The sequence below is a fragment of the Tamandua tetradactyla genome, chromosome 1, assembly GCF_023851605.1.
Source record: "Tamandua tetradactyla isolate mTamTet1 chromosome 1, mTamTet1.pri, whole genome shotgun sequence".
Taxonomy (NCBI): domain Eukaryota; kingdom Metazoa; phylum Chordata; class Mammalia; order Pilosa; family Myrmecophagidae; genus Tamandua; species Tamandua tetradactyla.
In genome coordinates, this window is record NC_135327.1 from 106,230,196 (window position 1) to 106,250,062 (window position 19,867).

General features: G+C 34.1%; 1 protein-coding gene across 3 annotated transcripts in view; it reads left to right on the plus strand.

Moving 5' to 3' along the window:
* SNX13 (sorting nexin 13) overlaps window positions 1–19,867 on the plus strand; it is a 172,099-nt gene that overhangs the window by 86,370 nt on the left and 65,862 nt on the right. For all 3 annotated transcript variants that reach the window (XR_013160024.1, XM_077122343.1, XM_077122346.1), the window contains exons 6-9: window positions 8,732–8,853; window positions 8,944–9,045; window positions 10,320–10,408; window positions 16,320–16,403. Coding sequence is in view for 2 of the 3 variants with exons in the window: in XM_077122343.1 (XP_076978458.1) it covers window positions 8,732–8,853; window positions 8,944–9,045; window positions 10,320–10,408; window positions 16,320–16,403 (397 nt within the window). In the remaining variant the exon portion in view is untranslated. The remainder of the gene's footprint in view (window positions 1–8,731; window positions 8,854–8,943; window positions 9,046–10,319; window positions 10,409–16,319; window positions 16,404–19,867) is intronic.

Consider the following 19,867-nt stretch of genomic DNA (forward strand, 5'->3'; position numbering starts at 1 on the left):
GCTTTACTGGCACTAATATTCTTTCAATTTTGTTAATGAAAGTACTATTAGAAATTATTAGTAGCTATTCTTCTAATTTATAAGTAAGAGACAATATACTGTTGTTAGTCTTATCAACAAAAACACCTTTGAGTTGAGATTTACATTGCTTACATGTAGTCAGTGAAAATTATTCAAGCAAAAGTGCAATAATGACCATTGGTAGAGATATTAAATACTGGATTTCCTGTTTTTCCCACCCTCAACATAGTTGTTTACTGAACATAGAAATTTGTATTTAAATTCTAAAATAATTTTTATATATTTGCATTGCTTGTTAGTTTTCCCTCACTTTAAATGTCATTACATCTTCTGTAATGAATAGAGGTGAGTTTAAAATGCCTTCCAAAATTAGGAAAATGTTCAGAAAGTACAGTAAGTTAAATAAATAGAATTATAGCATGAAACGATAGATGTAACTTTAATGATTATTTATTTTGTTTTCTTCTGAATTGTTTAGAATGAGCCTTTTTTGGATTATGGTGAGGTAATATGATGAGGTAATAACCTATGCTATGTAATTGTAAAACCTGAAGCTGTGGATCATTGTGAGCAAATATTCATGTAAAGACTTTTGAAGAAAGTATGCTCAGATTATGAATTTTTTAAATTAATTTTAAAATTTTTTAAAAAATATAACAAAAAACATTCTTAACATATGATCATTCCGTTCTACATATGTAATCAGTAATTCACAATATCATCACATAGTATATTTATCATCATGATCATTTCTTAGAACATTTGCATCAATTCAGAAAAAAGAAAAAGAAAACAGAAAAAAATTCATATATACCATATCCCTTACCCCTCCCTTTCGTTGATCACTAGCATCTCAGTCTACTAAATTTATTTTAACAGTTGTTCCCCCTATTCTTTATTTTTGTTCTGTATGTTTTACTCATCTGTTGATAGGGTAGATAAAAGGAGCATCAGACACAAGGTTTTCACAATCACATGCAGTCATATTGCAAAAGCTTTATCATTATACAATCATCTTTAAGAAACGTGGCTACTGAAATACTGCTCTACATTTTCAGGCACTTCCCTCCAACCTCTCCATTTCACCTTAACTAAAAAGGTGATATCTATTTAGTGCATAAGAATAACCTCCAGGATAACCTCTCGACTCTGTTTGGAATCTCTCAGCCATTGACACTTTATTTTGTCTCATTTCACTCTTCCACCTTTTGGTCTAGAAGTTTTTCTCAATCCCTTGATGCTGAGTCCTAGCTCATTCTAGGATTTCTGTCCCGTGTTGCCAAGAAGGTCCACACCCTGTGAGTCATGTCCCATGTAGAGAGGGGGAGGGCAGTGGGTTTGCTTGTGTTGGCTGGGAGAAAGAGGCCACATCTGAGCAACAAAAGAGGTTCTCTTGGGGGTGACTCTTAGGCCTAATTTTGTTAAACTATCCTCTACAGGGTTAAGTTTCATATGAAAAAACCCCAAGATTGGAGGCTCAGCCTATTGCTTTGTTTGTCCCCACTGCTTGTGAGAATATCAGAATTCTCCACTTGGGGAAGTTGAATTTTCCTCCTTTCTCACCATTCCCCCAACGGTACTTTGCAAATACTTTTTTATTTACTGTTCAAATCACTCTGGGATTTATCAGGGCATCACTCTGGAAAAACCTACAAAATCTTATGCCCTACTCAAGGTTCCACGTACTTATGGTGGTCAATTAAGCTGTCCACATAAGTTATATTAGGAACTGCACTAGTCAAAATATGAATTTTGTACCAAATAAACATGTTTTGCTTTAGTCTCACACTTAAGTTAAAATTTTTAAATATTAATTACCATCTATTTTCAACACCCTGCAGTACTGATATTCCTTTGTTCTTCCTCATGCAAAAACATTTTTAAATTTGTGCATTTAGTTACTATCATTATACACTCTAAGCATTCCTAGATTATACCATCTCAGTCTTTATCGTCTTTCTTTCTGATTTTATTTGTGCCCCCAGCCCTCCTCCCTCTATCATTCTCACATTCAGCTTCATTCAGTATTCTAACATTATTGTATTACAGTTTGGTAGTATTTTGCTATCCATTTCTGAATTTTTATAGTCAGACCTGTTGTACAATCTGTATCCCTTCAGCTCCAATTACTCAATATCATACCTGATTTCTATCTCCTGATGGTCTCTGTTACCAACTGAAATTCTCCAAGTTCATTCACTAATGTCAGTTCATATCAGTGAGACCAAACGGTATTTGTCCTTTTGTTTCTGGCTAGCCTCACTCAGCATAATGTCTTTAAGGTCCATCCATGTTGTTACATACTTCATAACTTTATTTTGTTCAAAAGCTGCATAATATTCCATCGTATATGTTTACCACAGCTTGTTTAGCCACTCGTCTGTTGATGGACATTTTGGCTGTCTCCATCTCTTCGCAATTGTAAATAACACTGCTATACACATTGGTGTGCAAATGTCTGTGTGTGTCCTTGCCCTTTTGTCCTTTGAGTAGTTACCTAGCAGTGGGACTGCGAGGTCATATGGCAGTTCTATACTTAGCTTCCTCAGGACCCGCCAAACCTTCTCCCACAGAACTTGTACCATTTTACATTCCCACCAACAGTGAATAAGTGTGCCTCTTTCTCCACATCCTCTCCAGCACTTGTCGTTTTCTATTTTATTGACAGTGGCCATTCTAGTGGGTGTGAGATGATATCTCATTATGGTTTTGATTTGCATTTCCCTAATAGCCAGGGAAGTTGAGCATCTTTTCATGTGCCTTTGGCCATTTGCATTTCCTCTTCTGAGAAGTGTCTGTTCAAGTCTTTTGCTCATTTTTTAGTTGGGTTGTCTATCTTTTTGTTGTTGAGTTGAACAATCTCTTTATAAATTCTGGATACTAGACCTTTATCTGATATATCGTTTACAAATATTGTCTCCCATTGTGTAGGCTGTCTTTTTACTTTCTTGATGAAGTTCTTTGATGCACGAAAGTGTTTAATTTTGAGGAGATCCCATTTATTTCCTTCTTCAGTGCTCGTACTTTGGGTGTAAGGTCTAGGAAACTGCCTCCTGTTATAAGATTTATCAGATATTTCCCATTTCAGTTGAGATGATCATGTGATTTTTCCACTTTGATTTGTTGATATGGTATTACATTAATTGATTTTCTTATGTTGAACCATCCTTGCATACCTGGGATGAATCCTACTTGGTCATGGTGTACAATTCTTTTAATATGCTATTGGATTTGATTTGTGAGAATTTTGTTGAAGATTTTTTTTTTTTAAATACAGAAAAGTAATTTTTTATTTGTACTTCCTGGGGATTTTTAAAGGATTTCATAATCCACTGAGTAGTCTTTTTACCTAGATGCCAATCCTGTGCTTGTGAAGGTAAACATTCAAAAGGTGTACCAATAATGATACTGCTTACAATTTTATAAAAATTGTTGAAGATTTTTACATCTGTATTTAGACAAGAGATTTGTCTGTAGTTTTTTTTGTTGTATTTTTGTCTGGCTTTGGTATGAGGGTGATGTTGGCTGTGTAGAATGAGTTAGGTAGCTTTCCCTCCTCTTCAATTATTTTGAAGAGTTTGAGTAGGATTGGTACTAATTCTTTCTTGAATGCTCTGTAGAATTCACATGTGAAGTCATCTGGTCCTGAACTTTTCTTTTTGGGGAGCTTCCTAATGATTGATTCAATTTCTTTACTTGTGATAGGTTTTTGTTGAGGTTGTCTATTTCTTCTCGATTCAATGTTGGTTGTTCATGCCTTTCTAGGAAGTTATCCATTTCATCTACATTGTTGAGTTTATTAGCATAAAATTGTTCATAGTGTCCTCTCATAACTTCCTTTATTTCTGCAGGGTCAGTGATTATGTCTCCTCTTACATTTCTGATTTTATTTATTCCATCCTCTCTTTTCTTCTTTTTGTCAACCTTGCTAAGGGTCCATCAATGTTACTGATTTTCTCATGAACCACCTACTGGTTTTGTTGATTTTCTCGACTGTTTTCATGTTCTCAGTTTCATTTATTTCTGCTCTAATCTTCATTATTTCTTTCCTTTTGCTTGCTTTGGGGTTAGTTTGCTGTTCTTTCTCTAGTTCTTCTAAGTGAACAGTTAATTCATCAGTTTTTGCTCTTCTTTTTTCCTATAGGCATTTAGGGCAATAAATTTCCCTCTTAGCATTGCCTTTGCTGCATACCATAAGTTTGATACGTTGTATTTTCATTTTCCTTTGCCTCAAGATACTTACTGATTTCTCTTGTAATTTCTTCCTTCACCCACTGGTTGTTTAAGAGTGTGTTGTTGAGCCTCCATATGTTTGTGAATTTTCTGGCCCTCTTCCTATTATTGAGTTACAGTTCATTCCTTTATGATCTGAGGAAGTTTTTTGTATGAGTTCAATCTTTTTAAATTTATTGAGCCTTCTGTGTGACCCAGTATATGGTCTATCCTTGAGAATGATCCATGAGCTCTTGAGAAAAAGGTTTATTCTGCTTTTGTGGGGTGTAATGTTCTATAAATGTTAATGTCTAGCTCATTTATTGCATTATTCAAATTCTCTGTTTTTTTGTTGATCATCTGTCTAGGTGTTCTATCCATTGATGAGAGTGGGGAATTGAAGTCTTCACTTGTTATGGAAGATGTGTCTATTTTTCTTTTCAGTGTTTGCCTCATGTTTTTTAGAGCATTCTGGCTCGGCGCATAAATGGTTATGATTGTTATGTCTTCTTGTTGAATTGTTCCTTCTATGAACACATAGTGTCCTTATTCGACTCTTTTAACTGTTTTAATTTGAAGTCTAATTTGTTGGATATTAGTATAGCTACTCTTGCTCTTTTCTGATTGTTATTTGCATGAAATATCTTTTCCCAACCTTTCACTTTCAATCTATGTTTATCCTTGGGTCTAAGATGTGTTTCCTGTAGACAGCATATAGATGGGTCCTATTTTTTAATCCATTCTGCCAGTCTTTTGACTTTTGATTGGGGAGTTTAATCCATTAACATTTACTGTTGGCACTGTACAGGCAGTACTTTCTTCTACCATTTTGCCTTTTGGATTTTAAATGTCATATCTAATTGTTTTCTTTTTACCTTTACTGATAGTCTTCATTTCTACACTCTTCTCCACACCTTTCTCTCCTGTCTTTTCGTATCTGTCTCTAGTGCTCCCTTTAGTATTTCTTGCAGGGCCGGTCTCTTGGTCACAAATTCTCTCAGTGATTTTTTTGCCTGAAAATGTTTTAATTTCTCCTTCCATTTTTGGTGGACAGTTTTGTTGGATATAGAATTCTTGGTTGTCGGTTTTTCTCTTTTAGTAATTTAAATATATCATCCCACTGTCTTCTCACCTGCATGGTTTCTGCTGGGAAATCTATGGATAGTGTTATTGGGCTTCCCTTGTATGTGATGGATTACTTTTGTCTTGCAGCTTTCAAGATTCTCTCTTTCTCTTTGACATCTGATGTTCTGATTATTAAGTGTCTTGAATTATGTTTGTTTGGATCTATTCTGTTTGGGGTATGTGGTACTTCTTGGATCTGTAATTTTAATTCTTTCATAAGAATTTGGAAATTTTCGGTGATAATTTCCTCCATTAGTTTTTCTCCTCCTCCCTTCTCTTCTCCTTCTGGGACTCCCACAACATGTATATTCGTGTACTTCATGTTGTCATTCAATTCCCTGAGTCCCTGCTCATATTTTTCCATTGTTTTCCCTATATTTTCTTTTGTTTGTCAGATTCCAGTTGTTCCATCCTCCAGTTCACTAACCCTATCTTCTGCCTCTTGAAATCTGACATTGTAGGTTTCCATGGTTTTTTTTCATCTCTGCTACTGTGCCTTTCATTCCCTTAAGTTCTTTGATTTGTATTTTCAGACTTGATTTCTTCTTTTTGTTCATTCCTTACCTTCTTTATATCCTCCCAAGTCATTGATTTGATTTTTGATGAGGTTTTCCATGTCTGTTTGAACATCCTGAATTAATTGTTTCAACTCCTGTGTATCATTTGAATTGCTGGTTTGTTCCTTTGATTGAGCCATATCTTCAATTTTCCTAGAGTGATTCATTATTTTTTGCTGGTGTCTAGGCATTTAATTACCTTAATTAGTTTATTTTTGGAGATTGTTTTCTCTTCTTTTACCTAGGATTTTCTTGCTGGGTGGCTTTGTTGCCTGTCTGGTCTTTGACATACAGTTCAGCTTATTCTGGACCATTAGCTTAGGTTTTATTTAACTGATCAGAATTGTTCAGTTCTTGTTTTCTTGTTTCTTGCCCTGCCTATATGGTGCCTTCCCTCTGCCCTGCCCTTAGGAGGGTTTACTTAGGTAATATAGAATTTTCCCAGACCAAGCTGGCCTCCTGTCAGAAGGAAAGAGTCACCTGCATCAGTTTTCCCTGAGGGTGAAACTTAGCAGATTGAAAGACTTTCCTATGAAGCCTCTGGGCTCTCCATTTTTCCTATCATGCCCAGTATGTGGCACGTGTCTGCCTGCAGGTCCCACCAGTATAAGGTGATGTTGTATCTTTAACTTTAGCAGACTCTCCCTGATGGGGGTGTGTTTGAGACAGAGGAGAGGTTGTAGGCTGACTTTAATCCTTTTACTTTTCCAGACTCTGGGGTCTGAATTCCTTGAGGGAGGGAATCCACCTGAGCTGGGCCCTATCCCTCTCCTGGGGAAGACACAGGCTCCAGACAAGCTCTGAAACAAGCTTCATTCTGCCTATGCCTGGGGCAGTTGAAGCCTGAGAAGACTTGCTGCTGTATCCTAAGGCAGTCAACCCATAGAAACACAGCCACAAAAAAGAAAGAAAAAATTCCTTTTCAGAACAGGACCGCCGTTCCTAGGTTTTGCCAATCAAAAACTTAAGCTGGTTTGTTTTGTGTATCTTCAGGTCCTGTGTGCCCCCCTCCTTTCCTTCAAGGCCCAGGCCCTTTCAAGTATTAGGTGCTATCTGATCCAAAAAACTTGTTTCTTTTTTTCTTTTTCCATCAGCCCCGCCCTCTCTGCACCAGGTCAAATCCGGCAACTTCCACTTTGACTCGAGGTTCAGCTGAGCTGGGAGCCTATTTTTAGTAGTCAGAATTTGTGAATTAATTCCGCAGTTGAGCTTAGTTTCACTCAGCCCCTTGCTGCTAGTAAAGGCCCTTTACTTTCCCCTCTGGGAAGCAGCCTGTGGTAGAGGGGCACTGGTCACCACAGCATGGGGAAACTCATGTTTCTGGGTATGCTTGCAGCCGGTCCAGCTGATCCAGACTGGGGTACACTGTGTGTGTCCAGTCACTGACGTGGCCACAGCAGTTGTTCAGTACTGTTCCTAGCTATTTAGTAGCTGCTCTAGAGGGCGAACTAAATCCCACACCTCACTAAGCCGCCATCTTGGCATTCTCCCTAGATTATGAATTTTTATAAAATAACAAATAAAAAGACTAGAGGCTAAAAAATTGAAGTTTTTGCTTTAGTTTAGGTTGAGGCTGACCATTGTTGCCAAGTTCAGTATATACTTATATGCATGACTCTTTTATTCTAAATAAGTTAATTCTTCCTCAGTTCCCTGAGTTTAGATTACCTTTATGATATTAATTTGTATTGTGTTTGTGTGCTTCTTTTCATGGATACTGCACATTCATAGTTGTGCATTAAAAAAATTACTGCATGAGTGTTAATAAGTTACATTTTTATTTCTCATTGCCACTCACCCCATTAAGTTTTCCCTCAAAAAAAAAAAAGACAGTAATATCGACAGGTTTTTCACTAATTGCTTTATATACATGTATGAGTAGCATAATAAATTATGGTGTTCTTTTTCAGCTCCCCATTTCTCAGCATCTTCATAAATAGACTCTTTGTCATCTACTTGTTGTTATCCTTACCAAATGCATTAATTTAGTGCTAATTTAAGAAAAATTGTATTGAAAATATTTATTTTTAATTATCAGGGAGGAATGTTAATTGCTTTTGGATTATCTGTGGTATTTATTTCACTGTTATACTGAATTAGCAGAAAGTGTGCTATTTTATGTTTCTTGAGGCCTGTTGTATTTGGGATAGAGTACTAAATAACTTCATAAAATTAGTAATCACCATTTTATGGGGATTTGACAAGCTTTTATATGTGTGTTATTTTACATTTTTATTTAAATCATTTCTGTGTGACTTTATTTATAATGGTTGAGTTTTTAAGTGCTGGTGTATACGAACAGAAATCATCCAGACTCACTCTACTAGAAGTATTTGAGTTAGAACTTGGGCTATATAAGTAAGAAGAAGAATGTGGAGAATTTAGAAAGGGTTCAGAAGGAACTGAGAAATAACCCACACAGTCTTAAAAGCAAGCGAAGGAATTTTGAATCCCTAACATATTCTAATCTCTGGACTAAGAAATTCTCATGATACAGCTGTTGTTAGACTTATTTCAAATTTAACTGGAGAAAATTTTTTTTCTATGTACTTTAAGCATTTAAATAGTACTTTTAAGCTTTGGCACATAAAATACTTCAAGTAATATTGTAAGAAGACTTAGTGAAGTAGACTTTCCATACCTTGGGTCTTGTAAAACTGAGGGCTAACCTATAATAGTAATTAATGAACAAAACCTTGGTTTAAATAGATTTGCAGTTTCTGCTAGCCATGTTGTCTGTCAGTAATTAAAATGAATTTGTGCTTTTTGATAAAAAGCATTTTTATAATGCTTTTATGTAATTTGTTTTCTGTAAGGTCGAAAGAAATAGACTGGCAACCTTATTTTACTACACGCATTGTAGATGACTTTGGCACACATCTTCGAGTATTCAGAAAAGCTCAGCAGAAAATAACAGAGAAAGATGATCAAGTAAAAGGTAATACTTTTACTCCATTTGAAGATTGAATTTAAGAATCCATTTTCCTGTATCATTCTGTGTACTTGAATGGCTCCTCCTTTTGTCCAGGTTCAGCAGAAGATCTTGTAGATACCTTCTTTGAAGTTGAAGTTGAAATGGAGAAGGAAGTTTGCCGTGATCTAGTCTGCACTTCTCCCAAAGATGAAGAAGGTTTTTTTTCAATTTAATTTTTGAAACAGCTGCTATCCATATCGTTTAAAAACAAGTTAGCAAAGCCAGTACACAAATCTAAGGGTAAAACATAAAGGTGAAATTATTCTCACAAAAGAAAAATAGCATAGTAAACTGCTACAGTTCATTTCATTTTATTTTATTTTGTAACTTTCATAAGTGATTTGCAGATTACTTTTTCCTTTTTAAGGTCATCTTTAAAAATTAATCTTTTAAAAAATGTATCAAGTACATGAACATTTTATAATTGAAAGTTTACATTTTTTATCTATACTACACTAATTTATCTTCTCTTTGAATTTATTATTTCTTCTTCAAGACTATACTTGTTGCCTTAATATTTTCTGAGCAAATGACTACAGTGATTTCAAATAAAATTTTAATGTTCTTTTCTTTGTGTGAGGTTAGACTAGATAAGTTCTAGCTGAGAATGTCATATTTCCCCAGTTTTGCAATAGTTAAGAGTTCCTTGCTACTTGACACATTTTTGATTAACAGAATCATATATAATTGTATTCTTATGAATTATTAATGTACATATATACAATTAATATATACCATTAGTGTGTGTGTACACATTATGGAAATATAGTGTGGAAATTCTTTTAGATTTTGAAAATGTGCTCAAGTGTTTTCTACCTTTCCTTTGCTTTTCTTTTTTTCCTTTTCCTTAATTATTTGTTGTACAATTTAGGTTTTAATTGCCATTCATTAGCATTGATGTGAAATAACTAAATATAAGAAATGGATATAATGACATGCAGCATCTGATGTGAATTGAGCTCTCTTAAGTCAGTAGAATAGAACAGCATATTCTTTTTCTTTTGTTATTTCCTGCCAAACACTATAGTGGAGGTTCTTTCTTGAAAGAAGAATCGCAAGTTTATTTTTAAGTGTGCAAATAACTGTTAAGTATGCAAAGATAATTTGTGACAGAAACTTATGAGATGTGCTACAGCTAAAACTATGTTTTAGAATAAAACAAACTTGTAATTGAAGTTTCTCATATGATGAAGATAATTGGTTACAATTGAGCAGAATTTTAAAATATTGGTTTAATTAATGAAGAGTTACTATTTGAAGAAAAATGCAGGAATTTTTAATGAATACTGATATTTGCTAATCCCTTAAATAAATTGGTTTAAACAGGAAACTGCTTATTTTTCCCTTCATTCATGTGTTTTTTATGAGAGTGGTGATTTTGGTGATTTTTATATTTCTGATGTCATTATATCTACCTTTTCTATTTCTAGGGTTCTTAAGGGATTTGTGTGAGGTCTTATTATATTTATTGCTACCTCCTGGAGATTTCCAGAACAAGAGCATACGATACTTTGTCAGGGTAAGCCTAAGTCATTCCAGATCATGGCTATAAAGAAACTTAGAATGGTGTTTTACAAAATTTTTGGTCTTGGGTCTGTTACACTCTGAAAAATTATTGAGAATTCCAAAGAGCTTCTGTATACGTGGATTTTATCTGTCAATATTTGCTATATTAAAAAGTAAAAGTAATTTTTAAAACATAAGAATACATAAGCATTTATTCCCTTAGCTGATAGAGCAATGACATCATTACATGTCATATAACTCCTAAGAACTTCATTGTATGCTTATGAGAGAATGGCCAATAAAATTAAAAAGGTAAATAATTTTGTAGTAATATTATGAGGATGGTTTGGATGCAGACGTCCTACTCCCTCCCCCTCCCACAGGTCTCTAGACAACAATTTGAGAACTGCTTCACTTAGAGTTAGGTGCTTAGATTTTTGGTTCTAATGATGGTGGTTAGAACCAAATTTAATTTGGTTTTAAATTTTCTTCAATATAACTTTACTTAAATGGGCTAGCTAAAAATAAATCTTGTGGACAGAGACTTTCAAAATCTGGATAGTTAAGATTCTGCCTCTTGTAATTGGAAAATGAGTAAATTGGATGAGAACAGTAGTCTTGGACTCTGTTTTCTGGCTATAGGTTTTTGGAGTAAATTCCATGTGCTGATGTAGAGGACTAACATTTGCCCTTGGCTATTGGTTATGATTGAGAAATGCTTTTAGCTATATAAGGCCTTATCCTGGTTGAATGGGAGATGAAAGTTTCCAAGTTTCCTAAAAATGAAAGCTTATGTTCTCTTTAGTCTTTCTTCCAACAAAATAGGTGCCAGTTCTGGAGATGTGCCTTATGTTCATGTGTTATTGTTTAATAACAGTACACTTGAGTTCAGTTTACTTTTCACGTATATTGACAGTACTTCTTCTTTCCTATTTTTGTACATGTTGTACAGATCAGATTATTTGACTGAGTTAATTGCTAGTTAATTGCCTCCATTTTCTTTCCCTGTCTTTTATTAATTTAAAGATGACTTTATATCTTTTAGGCCTCTATTTTTGACACCTGGTGTTGTCTTCTAGAAATTTGGGAATCTTAAGTAGGCATTACATGGAAATGTCTACTTATGTCAGAGTATTTTGAACTCTCACTAGGTCCTATGTAGGAAAATTGTGTCATATGATTAGCCCTTACTAACCAAACCTCTTTTATGACACATATTAGGAAATCTAAGTAGTTTTCTAACCCAGATTGACAAGTTATATTAACTAATAAGAGACACTAAAATTACTTTAAACTCTTTCCCATGTGTTTTTTTTCCTTTTCTCATTTTGAAAAGAAACATGGGAAAAACATTTTTTGTGTGAATTTTCTCCTTACAAAGTATAGCTTTTCATTTGAGCATGTGGGGCTAGAGACATAATTTTTGATCATTCCACTCTACATGTATAATCAGTAATTTACAGTATCATCACATAGTTGCATATTCATCATCATGATAATTTCTTGGAACATTTGCCTCTATTCAGAAAAAGAAATTAAAAAAACAGAAAAAAATCATACATATATACCCCTCCCCCCTCACCGATCACCAGCATTTCACTCTAAATTTATTTTAACATTTGTTTTCCCTATTATTCATCTTTATTCCATATGTTCTACTCGTCTGTTGACAAGGTAGATAAAAGGAGCATCAGACACAAGGTTTTCACAATCACGTAGTCACATTGTGAAAGCTATATCATTATACAGTCATCTTCAAGGAACATGGCTGCTGGAACACAGCTCCACATTTTCAGGCAATTCCCTCCACCCTCTCCACTACATCTTGACTAACAAGGTGATATCTATTTAATGCGTAAGAGTAACCTCCAGGATAACCTCTTGACTCTGTTTGGAATCTCTCAGCCATTGACACTTATTTTGTCTCATTTCACTCTTCCCCCTTCTGGTCGAGAAGATTTTCTCAGTCCCCTGATGTTGAGTCTCAGCTCATTATAGGGATTTTCTCAATCCCTTGATTCTTAGTCTCGGCTCATTCCAGGATCTCTGTCCCACGTTGCCAGAAAAGTTCACACCCCTGGGAGTCATGTCCCACGTAGACAGGGGGAGGGTGGTGAGATTGCTTGTTGTGTGGGCTGGAGAGAGAGGCCACATCTGAGCAACAAAAGAGGCTCTCTTGGGGGTGACTCTTAGGCCTAAATTTTAAGTAAACTTGACCTATCCTTTGTGGGGTTAAGTTTCATATGAACAAACTCCAAGATTGGGGGCTCAGCCTGTAGCTTTGATTGCCCCTTCTGCTTGTGAGAATATCAAGAATTCAACTTGGGGAAGTTGAATTTTCCCTCTTTTAGAGACATAATTTTGAAGGAAGAAATTATATAAATAAATACAATTTTTAAGAAGTTAGACACTAAAGTTTCTAACCTTGAATGAGCAGGCAATTCCTTATCTTTGGGAATAAAAAGTTTCATCAGAAGACATTTCAAAAAAATTACTGGATCCTCTAGTAGTGCCCCCTGGAAATATTAATTTATTATGAAGTAATATTTAAGAGACTTTTACGGTTTATATAAGTTGGATTTGTATAAAATAGTCCTCCAAAAGAAGAATAAAGTGAAGGCCATTTTCTATGAAATTCAATCAGAAAATGGCCCAGATAAATTAGAGATCTGGACACATGGAATAAATGAACTGCTTCTTTACTTAGAAACATCCTGTTAATAAGCTCATTGTTATTCAGCCTCTCCAGTAGTCTTAACAAGTGATGTTTCATACATTCAGATAACACACGCATCAAAGAATAGAGAATAATACCAGGTGGAAACATTGTATAATAGAATCAGCACTAAATTGTTAAATTTCTTTATTTCCATTTAACATTTATCAAATGCCTGCAGTGTTTAAGTTAATGATTTTGAGAAGATGGAGCGTTAATATTTTCGAAGTTAGGTAAATCAATAGAACAATTGACCAATCTCTTTTCAGTAGAAAGTGTTCCTAAATAGTTGTACTCTATTAAAAAGTATAAGATGTGCAGTCACAAAAAGAATTCTAAGTAATAGTGCCATAAATACAGGATATGAAGGTATGAATCACTGTTTATCTAGAATGATTATTTATTTAATAGGAGAATTGATTCTGTAGTCAGTCATGGACGGAAAGGTAGAATTTTAATAGGGAGGAGCACAAACAATATGAAGGCGTATTTAAGAAAATGTTGAATATGTTGCGTTAACGTATTTATTATTTTACTTCTGTCGTTTACTGTTAAGCCAGTAATATGCACCAGCCGCCCAGATTTTTTTTTACCCAGATTTAATAAATTTTTAAATAAAGATTTATGTAAGTTGCCCTTTTTCCTCCCTTAGTGTAGCAACTCTCTGTTTTTATACTTTTGTAGATATATTAATTTGTAAACATCTATGGTTCTATATATTTTTACTTGTTAAAAAGTGACATAAATACTGATGAGCTTTTTTTCATTCAGCTTTGTCATTATGGAGATGTATCCACGTTGGTATAAATAACTTTATCTCACTTATTTTAACTGCTGTCTAGTATCTTGTCTTTTTTTTAAAGTTTTTTTATTGTGAAAATAAACATATTGTGAAAAATAACATATATACAAAAAAGCAATATATTTCAAAGCACACCACAACAATTAGCTATAGAACAGATTTCAGAGTTTGGTATGGGTTACAGTTCTACAATTTTAGGTTTTTCCTTCTGGCTGTTCTGAGACACTGGAAACTAAAAGAAATATCAGTATAATGATTAAGGAGTCATACTCATTTGTTAAATCCTGTCTTCTCTTTTATCCACCTTCTACTTTGATCTTTTTTTTAATTGTATATTTTTTGTTGATATATTTTCATGTATCATATAATCATCCAAAGTATATAGTCACAGTATCATCATATAGCTGTGTATTTATCATCACAATCAACTTTTTTTTTCTTTTTGTGAAAAATAACATAAATACCAAACAGCCATAAATTTCAAAGCACATCACAACAGTTAGTTGTAGAATATATTTCAGATTTTTGTGTGGGTTACAACTGCACAATTTTAGGTTTTTAATTCTAACTGCTCTAAGATACTGGACACTAAAAGAAATTTAATCATTTATCAATTTAATGATTCAGTGATCATACTCATTTGTTAAACCCTCCCTTCTCTGTACAACTCCACCATCACCTTTGATCTTTTTCCCACTCTTTAGAGGTATTTGGGCTATGCCCAGTCTAAGTTTTTCATGCTGATATATGGAACTAGTTGATGTTCTGGAGAAGCTGGCCCCTCTGCATTTCAGCATTTGTCTGATCTGGGGACCCATCTGGAGATTGTAGGTGTCTGAAAGTTACCGTAGAGCATGGAACATTTGTAGAATCTTATATAATGCCCTAGGTGTGGTTTAGAATTGGCAGGAATTGTTTTGGTTGGTTTTGGCCAGCTATGAAGCGTGCATAAGAGTGACCTCCAGAGTAGCCCCTAGACTGTATTTGAACTCTCTTAGTCACTGATACCTTATTTGTTACACTTCTTTACCCCCCTTTTGGTCAAGATGGTGTTGTTGATCCCATGGTGCCAGGGCCAGGCTCATTCCTGGGAGTCATTTCCAATGCTGCCTGGAAGACTTTCACCCCTAGATGTCATGTGTGACCTTGGGGCGGGGAGCAGTAGTTTCACTTGTAGAGTTAGGCTTAGAGAGAAAGAGGCCACATCTGAGCAACAAAAGAGGTCCTCCAAAAGTAACTCTTTAGCATGCCTATAGGTAAGCTAAGTTTCTCCACTACATACATAAGCTTCACAACAGCAAGCTTCAAGATCAAGGGCTTGACGTATTGATTTGGGTATCCCTAATGTTTAACACAGTTTCGGGGTTTCCCCAGTGATCAAGTTTAATAGTTCCATAATTTCTCTCCCATCCCTCAAGGAACTTTGCCAGTACTTTCTGATTCCCTACTTAATATGCTCTGGTTGTACCCAAGCGTTACATTAAGTTACGCAGAATTAAGGGCCTTCATTCTTGTTCTGGGCTCTCTGTATTTGGATTGTTTAAATACTCCAGCCACACAAGTTGAGTTAGATTATGGCCACATAAAATAAGGTTCTAGACAAAATAAACCTTTCTTCATTTGGTCTGAAACAGTCGATGAGGTTCTAAAATCTGGACAGTGTCTTCCTTATCCCTGTATTTTGAGTTACCTTAATCCTGACCTGATTGGCTTGTTCTCATCTCTAAATGCCAGGTTATCCATATATAAAACAACCTCTCAAAATCCGGAGACACTATTACTGCTCCAGACTAAATCTGACTGCTGCAAGAATTTATAATCTAGGCCCCTCTTGTAAATATTTTTGAAATGAGAACATACAATATTTGCTCTTTTCTTTCTGGCTTATTTTGCCTCACCAAACGTCCCACAGGTTCATTCACAATGTTGCCTTCCTCACAACTTCATTCCTTTGTGAAACAGCACAATATTCGATTATATGTCTACGCCATCGTTTGCCTATCTACTCAGTCAGTGCATTCTTCAGCCACCTCTTTTCATTGGGTATCATGTATAATGTCCAAAATCAACAGTCCATCAACACTCTCAATTTTAGATAATTTCATTGTTCCCAAGAGAAAGATATCAATAAACATACCCTCACCAAATAGAAAATTTAGACCTCCCCATAAACCTTATCCCTCCTCCCATTGTTTACCCCTGGTGTTGCTATGGTACTGTTGATATTCTCCTATTAAATATAGCCTATAGCATGCAAATAGCAGCTCATCTTTTTATAAGATTATCTCGGTTATCAAGTTTGACTTTCACATCTCTCATTTAGTTTTGTTAAGCAACATCATTGTGTTAGCAAATGTTGTGAATTTGAGAAGATATTAGATTAAAATATTTTAAATCTTTTTCCAGGAAATCCTTGCACGAGGAATTCTTCTTCCATTAATAAATCAACTCAGTGATCCTGATTATATTAATCAATATTTCATATGGATGGTAAGTACTTTTTAAAATTACGTCTCTGCTTTCTAAACAGTTTTATAAATAGGAAAACACAATTTGGAGATCAGAATAATTAAGCAAAAATGTATTAAAGAAATTAAGAAAAGGTGTTTATAAAGATAGTCCTTATGTTTTCAATATTTCTAAAATGTTGGATATGGGGCAGGCCACAGTGGCTCAGCAGGCAGAGTTCTTGCCCGCCATGCTGGAGACCTGGGTTCAATTCCCAATGCCTGCCCATGCAAAGAAAAAAATATGTTGGATATGCTAGTCAAATTTATTTAGGAAGTTTGTTAATAAAGTTAGTATTTCTTACAAGTATGTTTCTGCTACCATTTATATTAAAAAAGGTTATTTCCACCCCCTGTTTGAATAGACGACGGGTGTTTGTAAAAACTACTGTTTGGTTTTAAATATAACTTGGGACCACAGCTCCTTAAATAGTGACAGACTTCGTATTTTATACTCTGTGATGGGGGAAAATATATAGGAAGGGCACTAGACTGAGAATCAGAGGCGTGTTTTGTGTAGTTCATTAGTCTTTCTGTAAGCAGATGACTCAATCACAGTTCTCTCCATCAGACATATTCAAGGGTTAGTGATTACTGAGTTTGCCAACTTTATCTTTTTCTTTTCTCAATATATAGCTTTTCTTCAGTAAATTCACAGTAACAAAAAAATTGTAAATGAGCTTCCTATTGGGAATACTTTGGTATATACTTTTAGATCTTTGACTCGTTTTCTTGTATATGGATTTTCTTTTCTGTGGTTGTTTTATTTCAAGAAAACAAGTCAAAGATCTAAAAATATATACCAAAGATCTAAAAGTGTATATTCCCAACGGAAATACTTCCCAAAGTCCTTCCCAAAAAGAAATTACTTTTTTCTCCATAGCGGTCATCAGTTATCCCAGGATTTTGTTTTTGTTGTTACTGTTATTTCAACATTTTTCTCTCCCACTAGACTGCAGCTTACCTGTAAGCAGATATTGTCTTATACATTTTTATATTCTTAGAGCTTTTCATGGAGATCATGGAACATCATTCTTCTTTTCTTTTTTTGACTTGTTTAAAGTTCTTCTAAGCTCTATCAAAAACTTAGCAAATATATATATCCTGTGTTTAGGAATCCTACTCCTAAGAATGTCTTCTTAAGTGGTAATGAGCAGGTTTATAATAATCTGTATTTAAGGCCATTCATAGGATATTGCTTTTAGTGGTGAAAAAGTGAAAGCAACTTAAATGTCCTACCTAGAGGTTAGTTTAAGGCAAGTTTAAGACATATTGGTACAATAGAATACTATCAGCCATTAGAAACAATGATGTAATACATCCTTTTGAATATTAAAAGATGTTCATGATATGTTTTTTATGTGAAAGAGATAAATATGATGCATATGTGGATATATAATTCCATTCTTTATTAAAAATGTAGAAACGATCATATTTATGAATGATTTTTTTAATAAGATATATACTGAAATGGGAAGGAGATGTAGGATTATGGCAGTTTTTACTTTTGGTTTATTTTTGCACTTTGAGTATGGGGTGTGTAATAGAATAATTTTTTTAAGAAGGGAAGCACAGGTAGAATTGAAAAACATTTAAGTAATAAAATATAGGTAATTTATACTAAAAGAATTTTTTAGTAACTCAAAGAAATGAATAATAGTATATTAACTTTAAATAATCAGGATGCAAAACTGTGTATTCTTCACTGTAGTACATAAAAGGAAGCATGTTTGCCAGAATTGTAACTATGGCTACCTCTTGCTCCTGGGATTAGGAATTATTTTTATTCCTATTTCCAATATTCTGTATTTTTCAGTTTCCTTTTGCTGAGCATGTATTAATTGTGTAATTATATGGTGAAAACATTTTGAGTGTCTTAAAAATCTCTAATAATAATTCAGTTTACCATATTTTTACCTGTTTTCCCCATAGTTGGGCTAATAATACTGTTGTATGATACTTGGGTTGTTTTTAAAAATATTGTGGATAGAATTGCATTGCTCATCTCTAAATATATGTCTTACTTCTTTTTAAGACTAATGAGTCAATATTGTCCTGTCTCTGACTGAGGACTAGATAATACCTAATTGGTTCACATTGTTACTTCCAACTACAGTGGATAAATGAAATGTAATTGAATTGTTTCATAAGGGTATTAGAAAAATTGGATCTCTTATCTTCTGCTTCTTTTGCTTTTAATGTCATGGTAAAATTTTAAAAAGTGAAATGATTGATCCTAATGCTACAATTAAGTGAATTTTTATAATATATACATTTAAGCACCAGAGTAGTCAAGATACAGAATCCTTCCATCATCTCCAAAGTTCAGTTTTGTACCCACCCCCTTCCTGTAGGCAACTCCTCTCCTGATTTCTATCATCATAAATTAGTTTCGCCCATTCTTAAACTTCTTATAAATGAAGTGAAAGGGTATGTACTCCTTTGTGTCTGACTTGTTTTGCTGAGCATATTATTTTTGAAAATTACCTGTGTTGCGTTTATCACCAGTTTTATTATTTTTTTGGCTGAGAGTATTATTTTTTTATGAATATAGTACAAATTGTTTATCTAGTTCTCTACTGATAAACATTAGGGATTTCATTTTTCAGCTATTGTGAAAAAATGGAGCTGTAAACGGTTTGTACAAATCTTTCTATGGGTATGTGTTTTCATTTCTTTCGGATAAATAATTGCAACTGTAATTACTCTAATGGGTATTATAAGGTATTTTGTTGGGTTCAACCTATATTTCCCTAATGATTGATGATATTAAAGATCTTATTATATTTATATGGGCCAAATGTATGACCCATCTATTGTTTATCATTTTTGTTATTTATCTGTAAGAGTTCTACACCTATTCTGAATACATCCTTTCTCAAACAAATGTTTCACAGCTATTTCCCTCTAGTCTGTGGCTTGTTGTTTCCTTTTTTTTTTGTTGGTATCTTTTGAGCAGAACTTTAAAATTTTGATGAAGTCTATTTTGTCTTTCATGTTTTCCTTTTTATAGTCAGTGCTTTTTATATCCTTCTTAGAAATCTTTGTGTACTAGAAGTTGTGGTGTTTTCTCCCATGTGAACTTTTAGAAGTGGTATAATTTTTTTTTAATCATCAGAATCAACTTTTATTTTTCTTTGTTGTGAAAAATAGCATATATACAAAAAAACAATCCATTTCAAAGCACATCACAACAAGTAGTTGTAGAAAAGATTTCAGGTTTTGGTATGGGTTACAGTTGTAAATATTTTAAGTTTTTAATTCTAACTGCTTTAGGATACTGGATACTAAAAGAAATATCAACTTAATGATTCAGCAATCAGACGCATTTGTTAAACCCTACCTTTTCTGTATAACTCCACCATCACTTTTGATCTTTCTCCCACTCTTTAGAGGTATTTGGGCTATGTCCATTCTAACATTTTCATGATGGAATGATGGAAGGGG